The sequence below is a fragment of the Pteropus vampyrus genome, unplaced genomic scaffold, assembly GCF_000151845.1.
Source record: "Pteropus vampyrus isolate Shadow unplaced genomic scaffold, Pvam_2.0 Scaffold34, whole genome shotgun sequence".
NCBI classification, from domain to species: Eukaryota; Metazoa; Chordata; class Mammalia; order Chiroptera; family Pteropodidae; genus Pteropus; species Pteropus vampyrus.
Window position 1 is genome coordinate 6,158,071 of NW_011888815.1, and position 24,326 is coordinate 6,182,396.

The 24,326-nt window shown below is 39.7% G+C and overlaps 1 protein-coding gene across 6 annotated transcripts in view; it reads left to right on the forward strand.

The window, feature by feature from the left end:
* Positions 1-24,326, forward strand: part of LRRC28 (leucine rich repeat containing 28) — an 83,348-nt gene that overhangs the window by 43,954 nt on the left and 15,068 nt on the right. For 5 of the 6 annotated variants that reach the window (XM_011357280.2, XM_023528986.1, XM_023528985.1 and 2 more), the window contains 2 exons: positions 11,767-11,869; positions 22,774-22,949. In XM_011357280.2, coding sequence (XP_011355582.1) covers positions 11,767-11,869; positions 22,774-22,949 — 279 coding nt within the window. Of the gene's footprint in view, positions 1-883; positions 1,140-11,766; positions 11,870-22,773; positions 22,950-24,326 lie in introns of those variants that run through there. The other variant, XM_023528987.1, reaches the window with a different exon arrangement.

Below are 24,326 nucleotides of genomic sequence, written 5' to 3' on the forward strand. Positions count from 1 at the left end.
ATCATGGCGGTCTTCACCTTGGAGGTTCCATGGTGCAGAGGTAGACTTGTCCCGCACAGAGCTTCCTGGAGAGCCTGAGTGGAGCGTGCTGGCCTGGACAGAGTACATGTCCCTCCTCTAGAGACCGCTCAGCACAGCTTCCTCTGTTCCGAGATGCTTCATGGGGATGGTCCCTGGGAAGGACGAAGTATCTTGTCCCAACCTTCAGACTTGGTATTTGGTGAAGGACGAGGACATAATTTTACTCACCGTGGAACAGATTACAACTGTAGACATCAGTAGTGAGTGAATATTGGAGTAAATGGAAGGATTTCGTTTGGATGGAATTATCTTTATAGAGATTGGGTTTTTAAAAGGATTCACATGCTGGACAATATCTAAAAACGTTACCTACCGATAATTTCAATATTATTATAACACTTACCATGGTGAAGATTTCCAAAGACACCTAATTCTTACTTCAGAAAGTATCAATTTAGTTTGTATGAACAAGGTGCATACTGGGAGACTGTCACTTATTATATTTTTAAGTTTCCTAATATCTACTTAGATAGGTAAAATCACAAAGGTAGCAAAAACCAGGGACCTTATAGTGACTGAAATCATGCTTTTTTCACCCTAATACCTTCTGATTTATCAAGAAGCAGAAGCCATAGTATCAGACTCCTGGCTCAGGGTCACCCCTTGGTGTCACTCCTTTCTCCATGCCAACACTGTCTCCATTTTAAAAAATCCGGGTGGGCTCATTTAGAGACGCCCACCTAGGTCGGACTCTTCGTACACTAGACCCCGTGCTTCGGCATTGATATCTATGGAAAAAGCTGCAGCTACTGATTTTTTATTTGGTTGAACTGTTACAGTATTGATTCATTTTCTTTCTTTAATGAATATAATCAGGATGCAATTTATCTTAATTTTGATTTTGGTTGTAGAGGTTGGCGATTTGAAGGAGCTGCAGACACTAGACATTTCTACCAATCGTTTGCTAACTTTACCCGAGAGGCTTCACCTGTGCCTTTCTCTGCAGTACCTCGCTGCGGACCGAAACCGCCTGTGGAGTGTGCCCCGCCACCTCTGCCAGCTGCCCAGCCTCAACGAGCTCTCCATGGCGGGAAACCGTCTTGCGTTTCTGCCGCTTGGTAAGTGACCGTGTTTCTGTGCTAAGGCAAAAAAAAAAACCAAAGCACAAGACGGAAAGCCTTCAGTATTGATTCATTTTCTTCCTTCTGTTTATTTTAAAATGGCCTCTGTAATCCATTCTTGCAGTGAACAAAGCATCAGCTGTTAAAAATAAAGTTTATTTCAATTAGGGATTTCATATTTTGAAAAAGAAATTATATTAAAAATTTGTTGAGCGATGATTTACTCTGAGAAAGGAACAAAATTTATGTATGTATGATGTATGATGTATGTATATATATTAGGTTGCGTGTATAAATAATACAAAACTATAAGATTGACAGGGGGTATTAAGCAATATGAAAGGATAGCTACTGTTACAAATATATCTTCTTATATGTTGGCTTCTGGGTAGAAACATTTGCATTGCCAGATGACCAGACTACAACATTGGAAAACTTTAAAATTGCCCGAACTGCCCACTGAGCTAGAAATATCACCCTGGCTAATAAATAACAGATTATCCACTGGAGCTGGCTCATTCTGACATAACGTATGTTAAAGAACATAGGCCTTTAATAAAACAATACATTTATTTTCACCGAGAATTGAATTATTTTGTTAACTTGTAAGAAATAGAAGTGCCACTTAAAAAAAAATTAAAATAGGACACCCCACAGAACCCTAAACTATCACAATAAGCATCATATGATTTTACTCGTAAAAGCGTTTTTTTCATAATGAATAATTTATCTCTGAGGGCAATGAAGTAAATAATTTACTAGTCCCTGAAAGAGAATATGTTCACTATAATGCAGTATACATATAATTTTCAATTAAAAATAACTTGGGGACATGAAAATCAATTTGAGTAATATCAAATAATTATCCAATTTAAAAAGATTACTTTTCTATAAATATAAACGCTGTACTTATGAAATTAACAAAATAAAATAAGCCATTTCAGAAGGAAGCTACATGTCTAAGAAAACAGAGCTTTCTTTCAAGTGAGAAAAATATCAAATATAAATAGATTTTTAAAAAGCAATGTGCTTGCTGCATAAACCACAGGTTATAGCACAATTGCAGAGACAAGCACCAAGTTACAAATCCAGAGATGCAGACTCCAGCCTGGTTACAGCACATCACGGTGCACACTTCATTTGACTCTGCCCCAGACAGTTCTCAGCATTAGATGGCTTCGGTTCGTCAGAAGGGAGTTCAAGGAAGAGTTCAAGTGCACACACTTCAAGGAAGAACAGCCGCGGACTTAATTATTTTCTTCCTAAAGACTTAGTTGAATTCTCTTTCCTAAGCCACCTTCATGGTGTTAAAAGACAGCAACAACAAAAACAAAACAAAAAATGGGACCAAGAAGATTGTTGATATTTCTATCAGCTTCAAGTTCATCATCCTGACTCTAACGTGAACTCTGCTTCGGGCAGCCTGACATGGCAGCTCTCTGGTTGTCTCATCCATTTCTTTAGATTCACTTACTGCCTTTTCTCAGAGAACTGAACCATTCCTGGAAACTTAGCAGTAGGGCCGCCTCTTTACAATAGTCGGGAGATGCTGTGTGTACACACACACACACACACACACACACAACTAAGGCTTTCCAATAGAAGGTCCCTAAGTTAGTTGCTCACACTTCAGTGAGCGTGATACAGGCACTTGAAAGTTTATGAAATGGGTGCTATAATATCTGTGGACATAGGTATCTTATTTTGGAGAGCTACTTACTGCATTCAATTTTTTGCCAAGGGAGTTTCACTTAGGAGAAAAGCAGTTTTTTTATGGGGCTTCTTAAAGGTATATCAGATTACAGCCTCTTCAGAAAGCCACTACAGAAGCTATATGTGAGGATGATTGAAATCACTTGTAATACTGTCTAAACCAATAATGCTCTTGGAGTTTGTTCTTTTTAAGATGAAAAGATGCATCAAGAAGGAAAGATGCTGCTATTTATAATGATACCATGGCAATTGAGTGACAGATTAGCCTGCAAACAAGCTTTAGTCACTGTTGTGACTATCAGCGAGAAGGAGGGGGAAATTAGCCACTCGACCTAGCGCTATGAGATGTAACAGAGGCCTTGAAATGTGCATATTTGTTGTCAATTCAATATAGCGCTCTATACTAAATAGCTCACGGAGTTGTGACTCACCTCTGGGCTTCTGCAAGTGTAGGAAAATATAAAGAAAAGGGTTTTTTTCCTCTAAGGCCTTTTTACCAGGTGTTCCTGATTTCTCTTCCATAATTAATAAGCCCGATTATTCAGTAATGCTTATACCTTATTCAACGCTGAATAATAGATATAAGTCCCGTGAGATTTCCCGTGTGCCACTGGCTATGGAAGGGCACTTTTGAGTTAGCCCCCAGGAGGTGTTCCGGCAGCTAAACTCAGCGTCAGCAACATCTGTAAGTTTACGAAAACAAGAAAACAAAAGTCGCATTCACGTTAGCTGGTAGAATTTTTGAGTATTAAGTTAGAAACCAGTGAATGAATTTTTTAACCAAAAACATTGGGCAAATGACATCGAGGTGTATAAGATATTCTGGTGCATAGACTACCAGTAACTGACCCAAGAGTAAGTAGAGAATAGCTTCCTATTCATGGGGAGTCACTGGGTTTCAAACCAGTTCCAGATCGTGTTCCTTGGAGGTTTTAGAAGTGAAATGTTTATTTTCTCAGGAAGAGTTAGTTATTCCGTGCGCCAAGGACAACTCCTTTACTGCTGTGGATTATCCACTGTGACTTTGACAAGGACATTAAACTGGCCTTCTGTCACGAAGCAGGAGATCACGCCAGTTTCGTGGAGTAGTTGTAGTTGGTTTTCCTTTGTAGGAATTGCGTAGAAAAAAATAATAATTTGAGCTAAGTAATGGGACAGTTTTAGAATCTAGCTTCTAGGCATTTTCAGAACCCATGCTGTAATCCCTCTCATCACAAATGGCATGTAATCCATATGTCTGTTGTACTTTTTTTTTTATATTGCTTCTTACTCGTCTCTGTATCTGCTTAGAGAATCAGGAAAAGAATTCCTGTTTACTATCTTTTTAAGAAAATATTGAAGTCCACACGACGGAACTATTAGAACTTCAAACCAGTACGGACACTAGATAGAAACCAGTTAATAATTCCATAATCTGAGACTTAGAGATGAATGCGAACTGTACTTTACTGAACGCTAAGCATCTTTGATCTGCAGTTTGAAAAAAACTCCTACCTTGAGGTCATTGTTTAACAGGAATAATTTGCAAAGTTTGTAGCCAAAAGTAAGTTTCAGTGCTGAAAAGTTTGTTCTAGTATAGGCCAGGAGTCCCAGAGGTGGGAATTACTCCCGTGTTTGAGTAAAAGGTTTGATGACTGATTTCTGAGGAGAGACCTGAGCATGCCACTAAAATCTGTGAGGATCAGTGGGCAGGTCTCTAATCAAAGGCATAATGAAAAAGGTGAAAAGGGGCTTGAAAACAAAATTCAAACACTAATAATAAGAAAAAATGGAAGAGAATTATTCGATTAATTAAAGTCCATACAGACCTTGTTTCAGGAGTGATGTTATAACTCTGGAATGTTTATATTTTCCAGAAAATGGATCATAGGTGCTCCTTTTTGAGCTCTTTTTACAAAAATTCTTTTCTTCCTCCCGGTGCTGCTCAGTCATCTGACCCTTTCCCACTGTCTTAATGAAAATCTTTATTTGTCTTTCATCACATGAAGCTTTTGCTCGTCCCTTAAGGTTTTCTTAGGGAGTTAATAGGATTATTTCATATGGCTTATGCGGCATGGGTAGACATTGACTTTAAGGAATAAATAATATTATTAACTTTACCAGTAAATTATATTAGCCATGCTAGCTCATGTGTGAAGAGAGAAGTTCACCTAGAGTGAGTGAGGTTTCAATGGACAAATGTATGTTTTTCTCAAAGTTTTGGAGTAGGATTTGGGGGTAGGGAGTGAGAAGAGAAAGTTAACCCCGTTTTCACAAAGATCAATTTTAAAAAGGAAGAGAGAACTGTCGCTCGTTCTCTAAAAAGTACAGATGTGAAATTTAGAGAAATTAGTACTGTGAAGGCTGGAGCCATGAGCAGAATCTTGGCCAGCAAAGTTTATGTCCATTTGGTTCTGGAACTTAGAGTTATTTAAATAGTGACAAGAATGTGCAGTACTAGCAAAGTCTGGAAGATGTTGTCTGTTGACTTTAAAGCCAGAATCTGGAGTTTCTGCCATTTACAGGTTTCCATAAATTTCTTAGGTTTTATGGGGAAGAGAACAACAAACAGGTTCATGACCACTGAGCAGCAGCAAAAGGTGAGGTGCAGAGTGAGGATCTTTTCTCTCCATGCTGGCAGCCATGACACCGGAAGTCATGCTGTTGTCATTCCCGCGTCCTTCTGGACAGTCTCCTTCTCGAGGAGCTTCTCTAAAAGAATTCTTGCTACTTCTTGAAATTACTACCCTAAATCTGTAAGTCGGAATTAACCTCACCAGGTATCTGGTCTTTTAAAGGAAGCAAAGGGATATTTTGTTCATCACCTGTCTCCTTGGCAAAGCCTCCTGCCATCACAGGTGGGTGCTTGGGCACAGTGCCATCCCGCCACACAGAGCACCCATGCAGCCCGCTAGGTAGTATCACCTCCTGCCGTAAGTGGGGGTTCTGCGGAGGAAGGCTGTCTAACTAACATCATGGTGAAGCAGGCACACGTGCTTTTGAATTCCGTCTCTACCATTTAATAGCTGTGCGATACGGGGCTTAGAAAGTCTATTTAATTTGTCTAAGTCCCAGTAATGGGGTAATAGTGCTACTTCATAGCACTGTCGTGAGAATTAAATAAGATCGATTTAAAACACTTCTATCACCCATAAACATTGCATAAGCCCGCAGTCCCTATGAACTGTTTTTATTGTTTCTCTAGACTATAAGAAAGGCTTGGGACTGTGTACGTCTTCACTTGTGTACCCTGAGCATCTAGCACAGTGTCTAGCTCGTTGCTTGTAATAATTTCTTTGTTACCTGAACAAAGAATTGGAGATGCTGATACTTGAATATTTAAACCAACAGCACAGGAAGACTTCAGTCATTCAAATTCATTAAAATCGATTTATTTTAATTTAGCAGTTATTGATCTACTTGTATAAAGCATCTTTTTAAATGATAGCTCACTGTGAAATCTTATTTTGTAAAAGTTGAATAGATCAGAAAGAATACGATTATGTAAAAGATTTAATGGAATGTGTGTGTGTGGTGTGTGTATTTAAAGAAGCTAGCATTTAAAAAATTCATTATTCTGAAAAAGTGGTTGAAAAGTTCTTTGTAAAAAGCATAGTGTAGGAATTAAGATGAGTTTTAAAGTGGATTTGGAATACACCGTGAACTACTCTGAATTCTTTGTGAAGAAACCCACATGTTATAGGAATTAAAAATGTAATTATGACTAATAATACGACTTACCAAACTATGATAATCGAGGTAGCAACGATAGAGCATTCTAAACAACTTATTTTGGTCTGTCGCTCTGATGTCGTGGTTTCTATTTCCCCATCATTTCATTGAAGAGAATACATCATTCATCCTTTGATAAAATAAATGGGTTTCACCCTGGTCTGCAGTAAACAGATCCTGTTCTGTTCTGGCCGGGCTGTCATTCCGTGCTTGCCTTTTTACAGTATGGTTAAAAAGCAGGACCCTAGACACACAGGACCTTTTTGCTCCGTCTTCAGCCATGTGGCCTGCATATGCCAGAGCCTTGAAGTTTGAAAAAAAAAAAAAAAATTGGAGTTTGTGCAAGACTGCTAGCTTTTGCTAATTTCTGAGTAACAATACTTTGATCTGTGAGTCTGGAAGGGAAAAAGGAAAACATTTTAGACATAGTACAGCACTTTTAAAAGCCACATGAAAACGTTCTTTGTTGCTTTAGCATCTATGCAGATGGACAATTTCCTTGCTTTACAAAGTTCATGTACCGAGCATTTTCGCACGGGAACTTTAAAAAGTACTGTTGCGTGGTATGTTTTTTGAAAGGTACCAGTACATTAAAATTAACAGAAGGAAGAAAACACGGATGAATGGTCTCTTCCAAAGTTCATTTTTGTGAGAAGATTTTCTGTTTTAAGAATGGAATAAATATCTCAAAGCTTTTTCATGCACAAAATACTTATATTTCAGCCTCAACGTGATTTAAAATGCCATTCCATTGTGCTTGAGGATTTGCCAGTGGGTGGCTTTCTGGCTAAGAGCACGCTCTCCCGAGGTTGTCACAGCACTGCTTGTACAGCCTGTGACCTTGCTGGGTGTTAGGTGTCTCAGCCTCACCAGCAGGCTGTGCTGTGTCAGCTAAAGCAAGAGCTGACTGGTTCTCTTTCTAATTCCCTGCTCTGTTGGGCGACCTTTTCTTTATATACAGAAGAGAAAGGTAAAACACTAAAATGTACTGGGCACCAATGATCACGCAATGGATCACGTTTGGCATCACGGACGTTGTTGAATCTCCATAACAAGCCTGTGACGTGCATATCATCACGTCTGTTCCCCAGAGGAGGGAACAGGCTCAGGGCATTGAATTTCCCCTAGCGTCACGATCACAATCCTGGCAGTGGAAGGCCAGGATTCAGACTCAGTGCAGACTCCAAAGCCCACGACGTCATATTAATTTCAGTACTGCTTTTTCGTACTCTTATGAGATTGTGTTATTTGTTCAGTTGAACCGTCTGTGTTAAATACTCCTGTCCGTGTGGTATTATACTGACTAATGTGTAATACTCAGTGTTTAAATAATAATGATGTGTAATTTGAACACAGCTGATCCGTGTTTTCTTTCATCTTCAATAGAAAATAGTTCATTCCATTATGAGCAGAGTATATAAAAAAATGACATTCCCCAGACGCATCGTCAGGAGGTGCAAAAAAAAATATTCTCTGGAATAACGAAAATCTGAGATAAGATCTAAACCAAATAGCATTTTAAATCATCAGCTCTTCATTTTTTTTTTAATATAAAACTAGGATAAGAAAGAAGAGTAAATGACATAAGAAGTAGCACATGTCAGCTTTTATTTAACTGTGTGTCGTGAACATTCTATGTAGACTCATTTAATTTGCACAAGCCTTTTGTGTATATTAGAAGAAAGAAGTACTTCCCCTGTCATATCCCATTTGGTGTCCTTGATTCGACAGGATGAGTAACTGGCTCTAGAGGCTATTGCCTCCAATTCTTTTCTGTGCAATTAAAGTACGGAAAAGTGTTAGTACCTTTTCTTTGCAATTAAAATATAGAAAAGTGTTAGTGCTGCATGCCGCAGAGAATTCTTTCCTAATTGACCTTCTGCTATAGACCACACTTCCAAATACGTCACTTACTACTAATAATAAGAATAATAATAATTGCTGTATATTGGAGGAACTGTGTGCCAGGAATTCTGCTTGATAATTTATAAACTTTGTTGGTATTTCTCACTAAATTTAAGAGACAGTATTATTTTCCCCTTTATACAGATGAAGAAACTGAGGACACACATCTTGTAAATAGCATGAGGATTCAAACCCCGGTTGTCTGACTCCAAGACTGTGTTCTTGCTCCGTTAATGAGCAGCCTAGACTCTTACCGCTGCCTAAACTCAAGTGAAAAATCTTTCTTTGAGCCCCCTAGGGGCCTTGAAAGGCAAATCTGAGCCAAGAGTTTATTTGTATTTTATCAATGTAGTTTTTTTTTTAAATTCAGTTTTCTATATACTTTTAAAGTCCGACAATTTCTATTGTAATGAAAGAATTTGCATGTCAGAGAAGCAACGAAGAAATCTAGAATAGGAATTCTTATGCTAATTTCGAGGCCTTCGTTGCAAGTGGATTCTGGTATTTCTATCTATATTTTTTCCATCAATGTTTTATAAATTTATAGGCTTTTATTACCAATAGATACGTTCAGACGTGTTTGCTATGTTAGAGTATACATTACTTTGGTAATTATATATTTTTATGCTTAAAAAACATGTTGTATAGTGATCTAAATTTCACAGATGACTTTCACACTTAGTTATCATAACCTGGTAAGGCTGAGGGGCAAGGTGCTGTTATACCATTTAATATGTGAGTAAATGAGGCTCCACTCACCTGGCTAAAGAGTGAAAGACCAGACACGTAAGACGTGGACAGACAGTTCATTTAAAAATGTAGAAATGGCCCTCAGACATACTAAAAAATGTCCACACATAATTAGAGAAATGCAAATTAAAACTATCAAGATATAATTTCTCATCTATCAGAATAATAAAAACTTTTAAATAGGACAACATGTTTTAAAAGTTAGTGAGACTGCAGGAAAGCCAGTGTTTTCTACATTGCCAGAGGAAATGCAAATTGGTATAACCCGTCTGGAGGGAAATACCTAAGAATCTACACATGTACTTACCTTCTGACCCAACAAGTCCACTTCTAGGAATCTGTGCTGAAGGTACAGCTCCCACCACGTAGAAGTATCTCTGTGTATGGGTTAGTAATGCATGTAGATCTGTCCACTGAGAGATCCTAGACGCAGTGGCAAACTCGTCATAATGAGCACACACAGCACTCAGATCTTGGTTTCTACGCACCATATCTCAATAAAAAGAGTTAAGTGGGAGAAGTAGTTGATTTCAGAGCTAGAGCTGGCTAAATGCAAGCTGAGCTTGGAACGTCTCGCGGTGCCATAAAGTAGGGAAATGCTCAATAAAGGACAAAAACTTGTTGAAAGAACGCTGAGTGCTAACCTTAAGCTGCTTCTAATTGCCAAAACTGGGACATTTTTATCAATACGATAAGCGATAATGGTATTGGGCTTTTATTCCTTACAATAAAGTAAACATCCTTGAATCCGTACTGATGTAAAAATCAAATAAATAGGAAGGAAGGGATGGATGGCTCTCCCTTGTAGAAGAGTTCCAATTAATGTAGACAGAAAAGCAGTAATAGAAAGCCATCATTCGATAATGCCACATAATTTGCAAACAAGATCCATCGATGGGTGCTAAAATTAATAGGCAAAATTTTGAGGAAGAAGAAGACATTTACATAGTCGTGGGGCTGTAGTTAATCTGAAGGCTCGACCTGGGAATTTGACCAAGCAGCTTGGAGGAGCTGCTTCCAAGATGGCTCCCTGCATGCCTGTTGGCCCGAGGCCTCATCGCCTCTCCAGAAAGCTGCTGGAGGGCGCTCACAACAAGGAGGTTGCCTTCCTCCGGAGTGAGTGAACCAAGGGGCGAACAAAAAAGGAAGCCACGGTGCCTTTCGTAACTTGCTTTCAGAAATCACACCCTGCTTCTGCTGCTTGTGTTTATAAGAAGTGTTTAAAGCACCACACTGGGAGAGGGCATCTCTAGCCAGTAGCCCGAGAATCCCTTTCCTCCCTGAGAGTCAGCACTTCGCCTTCCATGGCACGCTCCCAGTGCTCCTGCTTCTGGTTTCTCTCGCACCTTGCTCCAGAGCTAGTCTTGGGCAGGGTTACTGTGCCAGGACCCCCACCCCTTCCTTACCTGAGTCTTCTGTTAACCCCTCCTGCTCTCTGCAACGAATTGTCCAGAACCTATCTGTGAACCCACATGGCTTTATACAAGCCTCTCTGGCAGCAATCAATGATCATGTTCTAATACAGTTAGCGTTTGTCCTATCTGTCTTCATGTATCTTATGTCCTATTCATATCTCTATCCCCAGGGCCTATCATGGAGCCTAAAAGGTCCTCAATGGGTAAATGGCTTTTCTTTTGAAATGTAAATACACTTAAGAACCTCCTAATTTAGCTTTCTGGGCCTTCCTCTTTCCTAAACTGAAGAAGGATAAGAGGGAAGCCATCTGCTTCAACCTATTACCTATCTTCACAAGCAGAACTCTGGGAAACTTTTCAAAGATGATGTACTTGCTTCAGGGAGCAAAGAGTTAGCAAGGCTGCTGAGGACCGGTCTGTGACAGTGAGGGCAAATAGCCCCACCCAGTGAAGGCCAGGACCCGACAGGAGAGCTGGGCACACAGTGGACAGGAGGGGATGACCTCAGCACTTGGAAGTGTCTCTACTGCCTCCGTTGGCCAGAGGCCACCTTCAATACTATGTGCCTTGGCTCCTCACTGGGACTTGGGGTTCCCTTTGCTTCCTCCCGCTGCAGCCATGGGCAGTGTTATCGACCCCCACATTCTCCTGGCTCCCGAGACCCTGGCCCAGCCAAGGCCTGATACCCCTCCCCCCGATCTTTCTGCCCAGGGGAGGCGAGACACAGAAGGTCGTGACACAGGGCAGCACGAGGCTTGCTTCGGCTGACCTGCCAAAGCAAGGTTTGTCCAGCGTTTTTCCCTGTGGAGAAAAACAAAACTAAATAATTGACCTACAACAAACTTTATTCTTAAAAGTATTCGAATTTTTATGTGGGAAGGAAATTTCATACTATTCCATTTCCAGTTATCTCATTTTACAGTCTAAGAAATCACGGTCCAGGTGCGTTGTTTGTCCACAGTTACGTTTCCTGACGCAGAGACATAATCTCACTCTCAGAGTGAAATCTACAACACTTTTTCTTCCAGACCAGAAATTTTGAATTATTCTAGTATCACGTTTTAAAATTTACATTTCACGTCATATCGGTGCATAATTATCGAAATTATAGTACTTTTCTTTCTGATCAGATTTAGGTCGATCGCGAGAACTGCAGTATGTGTACGTGGATAACAACTTTCACCTGAAAGGCCTGCCATCCTACCTGTACAATAAGGTCATCGGCTGCAGCGGGTAAGGTGCACTCACACTTCATCCGACAGCTCCTCTCTTCCTCTCTCTCTGTTTCTATTGCATTATTTGCTCCTGCTCTAACTTAGATGGAGACAGTTTCCGGGGCCTCGTTCAGTTTTGTCTTTGGCCTGAATGTGCTAAACCAGATACCTTCAAAAGCTAGGAATATTGGGCAAGCAGTTAATTTAGAGTGTCGTACTTCGAGTTCAGTTAGGAAGCTGTGAGTTCAGCCAATACATTATCATTTTCCAGTCAAAAGAGAAACGAATCCATGCACATATTATTATAAACTTAGTACCAGTCACAGAAACCGGCGAGATGGGCATTGTTAATTTAAAAGCTTTTCATTCTCCACAGTGACGATTTTACTACAGTATCTAGAACTTTACCATTTGGAAATGTTTAGCACTCCACATTTGAACTAGTCCCTCCATGCAGATCAAGATTCTAGCAGGCAAAGCAGATGTCTCAGTAAATGGGAAATGACAGACTTATTTTCAGAGCAGCAATCATCTTTCCTTCTCAGTCGGGCTTTTAAAAGGACGGCCTCAGCTCCCCCTGCTACAACAGGGGAACAGAACCCCCTTAACATGACTCCTGGAGTGGTACGGGGTTAATACAGGACACAGCTCAGCTCCCAGAACCTGCTTTTGACTGGCCTCACCTTCGTCACTTAGAATACCTTCGAGGCTACTTAGCCAGCATATTCGACTCTCTCCCCATAATCCCCAACACTCTGCATAAACTAGCTCGGAAAAGGGATGACAATAAGCTTGTACATAGAGGACAGCCATTCCCCTGCTGGCATGGCTCCAGGGGGTGGGCACCGAGCAGTGATTCCTCCAGAGAGAGCCCTCCGAGGGACAGTGGCCTTCCCTTAGGAAAAATTATACAGTTGTTATCTTGAAAGAGCCCTAAATGAGTTCAGTGCCTACGTAGGGTGATGAAATACAAGCCCATCGATGTGTTCCAGAACCTTCTGGGAAGCAGAGATAATAAAATGTGTGAGGAGATTTTTTAGCGCAGTGATTTTTCTACAGCTGTGACAGCTGTGATACCACTCAGTCATTAATCCTAATGAGTTCTCCAAGGGTCCATAATGCAGCCTAATTCTTCCAAGCGGTGAGTAAAATGCTCTCAATCACCAGAATACGTGGCATGATGCAAGCCAGCTCCAAGGCACAGGCAGCTTTTCCCACACCAAACAGCCTTCAGAGACGGCTGAAATGTGATTTAGCCTCCATCTAACTTAAGATAAAGAGCCGTCTCCTTTGGCGTTTAAATATGGATGTTGTTGACTGCCAGTGAGTTCTGTTCGCTCTGAGTAGAAAGGTATTTTTTAATCCTCGACTTGGTATCCGGTAGCAGAGGGACTGAATTTTCTGAGAACTCCAGATCTTTGGAAAAATAAATAGGAGGGCAAAATATGCAAGTTTTTAGTTTGTAGTCTATATTTTTTTATTATTATTAACATCTTCCTTTGGTAATTGTAGTAAGAAAATAAATAAAATTGTTAAAAGGAGAGTATCAAATAGTTTTTGAGTATTAGTAGTTTTTAGGAGTGTAGGCAGCCCACTTCCAAACGCACTGTGATCCACAGGCGTTTTTACTATGTTGGTTTAACTTAGAATGAGTTTCTCATAGAAGCAGTTCTGGTGGTTGTCTTCCCAGAGGGCCCATTAAAAGCCAACATAACCCGTTTTACAACCCTGAAGTTATACTCAGTTATACAATATTTTGTGGCAAAACATATTCAGAACGCCAATACATGGTGACTGCTAACGGCTCGGCAATGGAATTAAGATGCCCCCCCGCTTCTTTTATCTCTGTTGAATATGCAAAGGGATTCCCCCTTCAAGTCAAAAGGGGGCTCTGGGAAAAGGAGAGGTAAAGCATAGAACAAGGTTCTGAGATACATCTAATATAAAAAGCAAAGGGGTATTCGTGGCCTAGAAAATTCTGAACAAGGAAATTGGTTCACTCGTTCATTCAGTGGACAAGTTTGGTCACCATGCTAGACAGTGGCCATACGGTGATGAGCGAAACAATTCAGTACCTGCCTTTGTGGACCTTATAATCTAGCCAGGGATCCAAACGAACAACTCGGTGATAATTTTCTTTCAGGAGATGATATTGAAGCTGAGAACCGAGGATCAGGCACGCGTGGTTCTCCACTGCTGGCGCATGTCGCGTCTAGCCCAGAGGCAGGCCTGGAATGTGAGAACACAGTAGCTTCCACGGTACCGTGGTCCGTGAAACAATTGCATTGCCCCTTTCGGGTTAAGAGTCTAAGAGACGAGAGCAGCAACAGAAGAAAACGAACACGGCTTTAGGGACCTGTGGCATAATACGAAAAGATCTGATGTATGTATAATTCGCATCTCAGAAGGAGAATAGAGAATAGAGTATAAAACACATAAACAGGTATTAAAAATAGCAAATATCAAATATTGCACAGTTTCAAGGAATCTCAAAAGTCTCACGAAATTATATTTGATGTTCATGGAAATGCAAAGTTAGCACCTCGTCATATGTCCATTTATTTGTCAAATAATCATTAAGCGTTACCTAGCAAGTCAACACTGTGCTAAAAATTGTGGAAAAGACAAAAATAATTTAGATGTTTATCCTAATATATACAAAAATAAATACCCTAAGAGAGGTAGAGTGATGGAAATTTAGAGCATGGGACTATCTTTTATGACATAGCCTTGTAGTCACACACTGTCATTTCTGTTATAGCCTATTGATTACACAGGTCAACCCAATGCATTGTGGGAGGAGTCGACCTAAGGGAGTGAATATTGGGAGGAGAGGCTCGTGGGAGCGATCTCGGAGGCCGATTCTCACAGTTCCCTTATAGCCACCGCTCTTTACTAGCCTCGTGGAAAAGTAGGATTTTTATTTTGGGTTTCTCTTATTATTACTATAGGTGTAAATGTCTTCAGTTCTTCTAGATTTTACCCAGAAGGAAAAGCCCCTCCCATGTTAGAATTGTAGAGAGTGGTAATTGGCACATTCGCGTACCCAGGAGAACCTAATGATAAAAGTGATCTTATACCAGAGTGATTTTTCCAGTTGTCTGATTCTATAAGGAAAAAAAAAAAAAAAACCAAACCACCACTTTTTCTTATATAAATAAGCAATTATAGCTGCATTTGGGTACACATTAGTTAAATGGTTTGTTAATATAACCACTCAAGGTATCAGAATTGTTTATATGAGAAATGCATTCCGAGTTAAACTAGTGGACTGAAAAATATTCTTTAGATCGCAGTCCATTTTTACGCAGGGGCAGTCTGCACATGTAAAACAGGCGATAGCACATAGCAAATGTCCATGGAGCAGGCACGAAGCAGCCCAGCTACAGACAGAAAATCAAAAGACAGAGTTTGCAATTAGAGGCCGATGAAGCGATTAATTACTTATAAAAACAAAAATATTAACATTCCTTTTAAGCTTAGAGGAATGTAACAGAATCCAGAGTCTCCACAATATAACTTTTACAATGTCCAGAATACTACCCAAAATTCATAGCGTCTGAAGAATACAGAGAATGTGACCTGTTCTCGAAGGGAATGACAGTCAGCAGAAACCAACTTGGGATGAGCCAAAATGCTGGAATCGACAGACGTGGACTTTAAGACAACTCGTTCTCAGCGAAGTAAAGAAAAGTAAGTTTGCAATGAATGGAAAGACCAGAAAAATCGAAACTATAAAAAAGAGACAAGAGGAAGTTCTAAAGTTGAAGAATAGAATATCTGAAATCTAAACTTCCCTCGATGGGCTTAACCGCAGAGTGGGGATAGCAGAGGAAAAGTCATAGGAACTGTAGGGAGATCAATAGAAATATTTCAGTCTGAGGAACGTGAGACAAGAGATCAAAATAAAAAACGAACACAGCATCGGGGACCTGCCAGATAATATAAAGAAGACTGATATATGTATCCTAGAAGAAGAATAGAGAATGGACCAACAACAACAAGAAAACATTTGAAGAAATCATGTCTGAAAATTTCCCAGATATGATGAAAGACGTAAACTTACATTTTCAAGAAGCCAGCAGATCCCAAGCAGTATAAATTACCAAGAAAATCCTGCTTAGGGAAAGCTGCTGAAAACCAAAGACAAAAAAAAAATATACTGAAAACAGCCAGAGCAAAATGACAAATGATATACAAAGGAGTAAGTCAAAAGACTGTTACCCTTCTCAGCAGAAATTTCGAAGGCAAGAAAACAGTGGAACATTTTAAAGTGCTAAAGAAAAAAAAAAAAAAAAAAAACAGTCCACCCAACAACCAGTAAAAATACCTTTCAAGAATGAAAGCGAAGTAAATGGATTCTCAGATGGAATAAAACTAGCCTTAAAGGAGTCTCTGCCAAGATGGCAGTCGGACTGTCTCCAGCCCCAGGCTTATTCTTTCTGGGTGGCATAGTTCTTTCCTGTCCATGGCCACTTCTCCCCTTGCCTCTCCCTGTTATTTTAGGCTGAAAAAAAAAAACAACTTTTTTTTTTTTTTTGCTAAAAACAAGGGTAAATCTGGTAGCAGTTTCCATAATAATGAGCATGCGGCTGACTGTACTTTCTGAAGGATAAAAGATAGTCATTTGGATGCTTTTGGTACGAGAATTTAAACTACTTTTAACACCTTGTTGGGTAGAATGGTAAGTGTGAAAATAGATATGAATGAATTTGCTAAATCACATACGTAATCTCAGTGGCAGAATAATGGCACTATTCATTTAGCTTGTTTGGGGTTAAATGTTGAATGGCAGCTCTGAAAACATCAAGTTGAAAGAACATTGTATGATAATCGCATGTTATCTATACAACCAAGTAAAACATGCTAATGTAACAGATTAACTCACAGGTTCAAATGTACAGTCTATTTGCAACCACCTCGGCATTTAATCTAAAAATGATAAAAACTATTGAGTTAGAAATCAAAGATACCAAGGCTTAATAATTGCCACTTAATAATTATTTCAGTTCAGGGTCAACTGAAGCATGTCACGTGACTTCCATCCTTCCTTCCCAGCCATTCATTTCGTGATTATTTCTTATCGAGACGAGTGACCCTGGCTTTCAAGGCAGATACCTTTCCAGCCTTCTCTCCAGCTTGCCGTTGTCTTCTGTGTCCCCACACTCTAGCCAGGGGGAACATGCCTTACCCATGTGCCCGAGCACTCACGGAGCTGAACCCCTGTTCCGCCTCCTGGGGCATCCATGTGCCAATCTTAGCTCGTAACGTTAGATCCCTTCACAGCGACACTAGACTGGTGTTCAACCAAATATCTGGGCACCGTGGCCCAGCCAAGTTGTACAAAAATTTAACTGTCACACTACGTATTGTACTACAATATATACTACAATATATTATCAAAAGAATCATTTATACTACATTTAACTGTCACACTACGTATTGTAGTATATTATCAAAAGAATCATTTATTGTAATAATGAAAAGAAACCACAGCTATAGACATTCCTTAACCTTGACCGAGTACCAGGCAATGTGCTCACTGATCAATTCGCGTGATGCACATAATCCTCCCATCAACCCTTGTGACATCATCCCCGTTTTAGAAATGAAGAAACTGAAGCTAAGAGAGATGAAGTAAATGGTCCCAGGTCACAAAGCTGGGCGGTGGTAGAGCATCATCTGTTTCACTGTGCATACCCTGCGGGACACACACTGCCCCCTCTTGTCCCTGGTCTAGAGCTGCCTGTGCATTTTTGAGCTCCTCTGCCAGCTCCTTGAGAGCGGAGATAGAAAACACCGTTCTCTCTCCTGCGTCTTTTCACGTAGTGAGAGTGGACGTTTAGTCTGACGAGGTCAAGGGAGGCTGGCCAGGGCCAGCAGAAGGGTCCCTAACTCACGTGACCGCCTCCCGTGCAGCCTGCGGCTCTTCTCTAAGTAAGCAGAGGAGGCTTTTAATAGACGGACAGTCAGATGGATCTCATTCGCTCTTTATAGCCAGTGGTGAAGAATAGAAATTTCTGCCCAGAGAATCGTCAGAGGGAAATTAGACCTTCCATAAGATGAGGATGCACATGTCGATGTGAGCCTTTTTCCTAATTTCAGTCAGATACCTGTCTTTAATTATTGGAGACAGGGAAAGCATTAGAAAAATCTGGTTTTCAGTTTTCTAAGCCTTTGTTACTCTACGTTATTAATTCTTGCGGTAGTGTTTGTGTAGAGTTCATCCACGATAGGGTTAAAAAGCAGCAGATGTCAAGGCAACATAACAGCATGAAATAAATACTCACGAAGGACTCCTTTTACTCTACATATTTATTGTTTTATGGTTTTGCTCAGCATTCTCATACTACAGTGTGGCCATAAAGTTTGGAAACAAATTATTTTACCATAGCGACAGAACCAATAGGATGGGGTGAGGAGCAGAGAGGGAGAGAGAAATTGATTTGTTTTAAGGAATCGGCCCATATGATTGTGAGGGCTGGAGACCCAGGAAGGAGTTATGTGGCAGCTTGAGTCTGAAGGCAGTGTGGAGGCAGAATTCACTCTTCTTCGGGGACCTCAGTCTCTTTCTCTCAAGGCCTTCAACCGATTGGATGAGGCTCACTCACATTGTCGAGGATAATCAGCTTTATTCAGAGTCTGCTGATTTAAATCTTAATCTCATTTTTAAAAACTACCTTCACAGCAACATCTAGACTGGTGTTTGAGCAGATATCACGGTTCCGTGGCCCAGCCAAGTTGGTACAAAATGTAATCATCACACCGTGTATCGTGGCACATCATCAAAAGAATCATTTATTATATGTTTGCCTATATTTCCACTTAGTAGCACATGGCATAATGGCATTTTGGATACGATCCTCTCATCTTAATTTTCTCCATATTAGGAAAGAAATAATGATTATAAAGTAAAATTTAGATTCATTTTCTCATCTTCACAAATCGTTCATAAGGGTAATATCTTTTAACCCACAGAAATACTCATATGTTATCTTCTAGAATTTTTAAGGGTTTAGGTTTACATTTAGGTCTATGGTTTATTTTGAGTTAATTTTTGAATACGGTGCAAGGGAAGGGTGAAAGTCCCTTTTTGGTATGTGGATATACAGTTGTTCTGGCATCATCTGTTAAAAATACTGTCATTTCTCCACTGTAGCCCCATTTTACCTTCGTTGAAAATTAGTTGTCCGTATATGTGTAAGTCTATTTATGTGTAAGTCTATTTATGGATACTCTGTCAGCTCCATTGATCTATCTGCCCATTTTTGCAGTAAATCTTAAAATCAGGTGGTGTTAGTCCTCCAAAGTTTTTTTCAAAATTGTTCGACTATTCTAATTGTTTTAGAATCAGATTTTCGATTTATATTAAAAAAAAAACCTACTGTGATTTCAATTCCATTGAACGGTAGATCAATTTGAGAATTAACATTTTCATAATCTTGTCTTCCAATGCGCGATCACAAGAAATGTCTTCGTTTTTCAGCAATATTTTGTAGTTTTCAGTATAGAGATCTTAGATATCTTTTGTCTGATTTATTTCTAAGTGTTTCATATTTTTCAGACTATTGTATGTGGAATTTAAATTTTTTTCAATTTCCAATTGATCGTTGCTCCCTATAGAAGTATAGATGTCTTACATATTGATCTTCTATCCTCCAAACTTGCTAAGCTCGCTTATTAGTTCCAATAGGTGTCTTATAGAACCTATCGAACTTTCTACATACACCTTCATGTCTTCTGAAAGTAAAGACAGTTTTACTTCTTCCTTTCAAATCTGGTTATCTTTTATTTCTTTTTCTTGCTGTATCGCACTGGCTAGAAGCTCCAGGACAGCGTTACGTAGAAGTAGTGAGAGCGCACAGGTATGTTTTGCTGAACTTAGCGGGAAAACCATCAACATTATATAACATTAATTGTTGTTTTTCATAGATATCTTGTATCAGATGAATAAATTCCCTTCTATTTCTGCTTTTCTGAGATTTTTTAAATTAGGAATGGGTGTCTAATTTCACTAGGTACTTTTTCTGCATCTATCGAACTGGTTATATGGTTTTAATATAGTGAATTACATTAATTTTCTAATGTTAATGCAATCTCGATTAGTAAGATAAACTTCATTTAGTCATAGTGACTTAATATATTGTTGAATTCAGTTTTCTAAAATTTTTTCTAGCTATGCTATGAGCGATACTGATTTTTGTTTCTCTTATAACATGTTTGTCTGGTTTTGGTATCAGGATGATGCTGGCTTCATAGAATCAGTTGGGACGTATTCCAGCCTTCTAACTACAAATTCAACTTTAATAAATACAGGCTGTTCACTTTATTTCTTGAGTGAGCTTTGGTAATTTTTGACCTCAAAAGAATTTGTATTGGCATATAGTTGCTTATTACCTTTTTATTATCTGTAGGAACTGGAAAATGTCTCCTTTCTCATTCTGAATATTGGTAATTTGTCTTTCCTCTGATTAGTCTGGTTAGAAATTTATCAATTTTATTGATCTCAAAGATCCAGCTTTTCTTTTCAATGATTTTTCTCTACTAGCTTCCTGTTTTCTATATCACTAATATTCTTGATACTCCTTATTTATTTTCTTCTCTTTACATAGAGTTTAATTTGCTTATTTCTAGTTTCTTTAGGTGAGAGCTATGTATGTAACACATCCTTCTATGCAGTAATTATCATTATCATTATAATGACCTTTTCTGCCAGTTCTAACATCTCTCAGTTCTTGGTTTTAGTTGCATGACTTTTCTCCTCATTATAGGTCCTATTATCCTGCTTATTGGAAAACCTGGGAATTTTTGGTTGATTGCTAGACAGTGTGAATTTTTTCATGCCGAGTGCTGGACATTTTTGTTTTCGCATAACTAGTATTGATGTATGTCCTGGGACACAGTTGAGTTAATTGGAAACAGTTTGATCTTTTCAGATGGCTTTTAGAATTTGTTAGATGAGGATGGAATGGTGTTCGGTCTAGGGCTAATTATTCCCCACTGTCGAGATAAGACCCTCTGCGCGCTCTACTCAATGCCCCTTGAATTGTGAGCTTCAAATCTGACCGATAATAACAGGCACTATGTTCAACCCTGGGCGAGTGTTGGGTGCCGTTACCTTTAATCCTTTCATCTGGTTCTTTCTGCAGCCTCAGGTAGTGTCCTCACATGCATGTGCTGACCAGACTCATCTGAATACTCAAGGGGGACATCTCCAGAGTTCTCTCCTGTGCATCTCTCTGTCTGAAGTTCTTCGTCCCACAAATTCTAGCTGCTTTGGACTTCCTGAATTATTTGTTCCTTGTCCTCAATTTAAGGTGCCTACCAGGCTATGACTTAGTTCCACTTCTCTTCAGTCAGATCTTTGCTCAGATGTCACCTCCTCAGAAAGACTTCGATTATGCTACCTAAAGTAGTACAGCTCTCACACCCCTTTCATTCCGTCTTATTATACATGCATCTCTTTATCGTCTGTCTCTCCTCACTATAATAAGCCCAATTCCGATCTTAACGTATGTACTTGACAGAATTGTATGCTCCCGTCTATCAAATAATACACACAAAATTGTTTGTAGTAGCCCCACACTGGAAACAGCCCAAACGTTTGTCAGTCACTTCAGAGCAGTGAAAATAAATAAACTATAGTACGTGCAGCAACATGGATGAATTCCAGAAATATAATGTTCAAAAAGGACCCAGACTCAGAATGCTTCACATTGATGAACAAGGCAAAACTAAACCATAATGTTAGAATTTGGCAATATTCCCTTTGGGATATGGGTTTGCCCGATAGGGGCTCCCAGAGTGGCCTTCTAAGGTTCTTTTTCTTGAACCGTGTGGTGAATCAGGTGAGTCCTAGGTCAGATATTGTCTCCTCTGATTCCCTGGACAGAGTCAGTCATGCTGTCCTCTCTGACCCAACATTAGAACAATTATTTTGTAAGTATTACATTTTTCAGGGGAAAGAGGGTCATCTTGTTTCGTTTTGTTTTGTTTTGTGTTGTGTTGTGTTGTGTTGTTTAATTTCAGTTATCTTGACTGACCGGCGTGTAGTAGGTGCTCTGGAGACATTTTCTGATGGATGGAATGAACAAATGAAGGAACTTCTTAACAAGCAAATAGCCAAGGGCTCTGCCTTCCAGTCCTGTGCCCTCTTCTTCGTCGCCTATTTCTAGCTAGGGTTAGAGAGATTATCCCATGTTATATCTGGGGAGCCCAGATTTGTTGGCACCTGTTTGTCATTAGAGAAGAAAAGTGTCAAGACTTTTAGGTAACCCAGAGGTCTCAGACAGGAGGTAGGATGAGATCAGACTCCTGAGTTTTGGCAACCCTGGAGCTGAAGGAACAAGGATGCCTCTGCCTTCTAGTTTTGAGTGGCCGCAGGGAGTAGGGTGTGACTTGGCTTATTCACCGGGCTTTGCCAAGAATATTTTTGCCACAAGTTTATGAAAGGATCCAATAAAGTTATCTTCTGCCATTAAAAATCTATTTGCTTTGTACGGTTTTTTCCACACAAAAATTCTATTAAACCGAGGTACTAAAACTTAACAGAGTGTCCTTTTTCCCTTTTAATTTTGAAAATTTCAATAAACATAAACTTGGAGAGGGTAATAAAATGAGGATAAACAGAGCCTACAAAGCAAATCGTGTAGACTCTATGAAGGAAAGTTCCTTCAAAGTTTGTTCTTACTGGAAGTGACTGGGCCTCAGCGATGATTTAGCTGAATCCCAGCTGATGAATCTAGATTTCCGTGCCAGGTTTTATTAAGGAACGCAGGAGAGCGTCTGTTCACTTTGAAAAGAATTCTGGCAATTCAGCGGTGTCTTAAAATTTTAAACGTATATTTTGATTAACACATTTTTACTGGCACCATGTTCGTTTCCTCTTTGCTCACGCTAACATGAATGTGTGTCTTTCTGCAGCTGCGGTGCTCCCATCCAAGTTTCCGAGGTGAAGCTGCTTTCCTTTTCATCGGGGCACCTGACCGTTTTCCTCCCTGCCGAGGTGAAGGCCATCGGGACAGAGAGCGACCGCGTCCTGCCACTGCAGGAACTGGCCATGAGGAGCCTGCATCACACCTGTCACAGTTCTCTGAACGGTACGGGGGCCTTTCTGTGCTTTTCTGCCTCTTTCTCACGGACTTTAGGAATTATGCCCATGCTGCCTATTTTGGTGTTTCTTGTTTTTATCACGATAAAATACACAGAACATAAAATTTACCATTCTTAAGTGCTCATGTCTTTTTTTTTTTTTTAAATAAAAGAAAAGGTTTAATCATTTATCAACACTGATCTATCTCTTCAGCACCCCCTATGGACAAAGAAGCATTTACCAAAATATGGCCTTCAGTCACAAAGGTCAGAGGTTAAAAGTTAAACTCTGTGGTTTAAATGAAGGAAGTTGGCCTTCGGGGACGTATATTTGGTGGAAGCGAGGATGGCAGAGGCACCCTCTTCACTAGGAAAAAATTTGCGAAGTCGGGTACCTCTTCCCAGGAGAGCACGGTTTTACCTTTCAGCCTCCTCACATCTGAGGAATTTATGCACCTAGAGGGGAAGAAGCATCAGGAGCCCCTGTTCACTGTTCTCACAGTGCTACCACAGCATGCCAGCCCCTGGTGGAAAGGGCTTGGCCATGTATGGATTTCATAGGTGTTGTGGAGTGGATATTTGATGTGTTTTAGTGAAGCTCTAGGCAATATTAATAAGAAAAACACATTTCAAGTGTTTTCAAAGCTTGAAATGTTTTACCTTTGTTTTTGTTTTTGTTTTTTTTTAAAAAGTCCATTAAAAAAACATCTAACATTACCCTCGCAGGAATGTCTAGTACAAAGTCATTTTTTAAAATGAAACTAAGTGCCCATCAACAGACGATTGGATAAAGCAGTTATAGTTCATATATACAATGGAATATTACACAGCCATTAAAAAAATGAAATCTCACCATTTGCAATGACATGAATGGACCTAGAGGTTATTATGCTGAGTGAAATAAGTCAGAGAAAGATAAATATCATATGATTTCACTTATATGTGGAATCTAAGGAACAAAAAGCGAAATAATCAAAAACAAGCTCACAAATATAGAAGATAGTCTGGTTATGGCGGGGGGGGCGCGGGTGAGGATTGGGGGACTGGGAGAATGGGGTGAAGGGTTAAAGAAGTACCAGTTAGTAGTTGCTAGCTGATCACGGGGATGGGGAGCACGGCAGAGGGAATGGCAGTCAGCAGTAATGTAATGCCAAGGTGGAGAGCCAGAGGAGAGAAAGAGTAATATAAATGTCTAACCGATGCACTGTATATACTGGAAACTAATAATAAAATTAAAAAACTAAAATAAAACAGAAAATTATAATTATTTACTTATAAGTAAATCACTGCGTTCTAATGGTTATTGATAAGTCTGGACAGATATAAAAAGGGATAAGATAATTCGTATTTCCTTCCCAAAGACGAGTCAGTGACGTTTAGGCTTC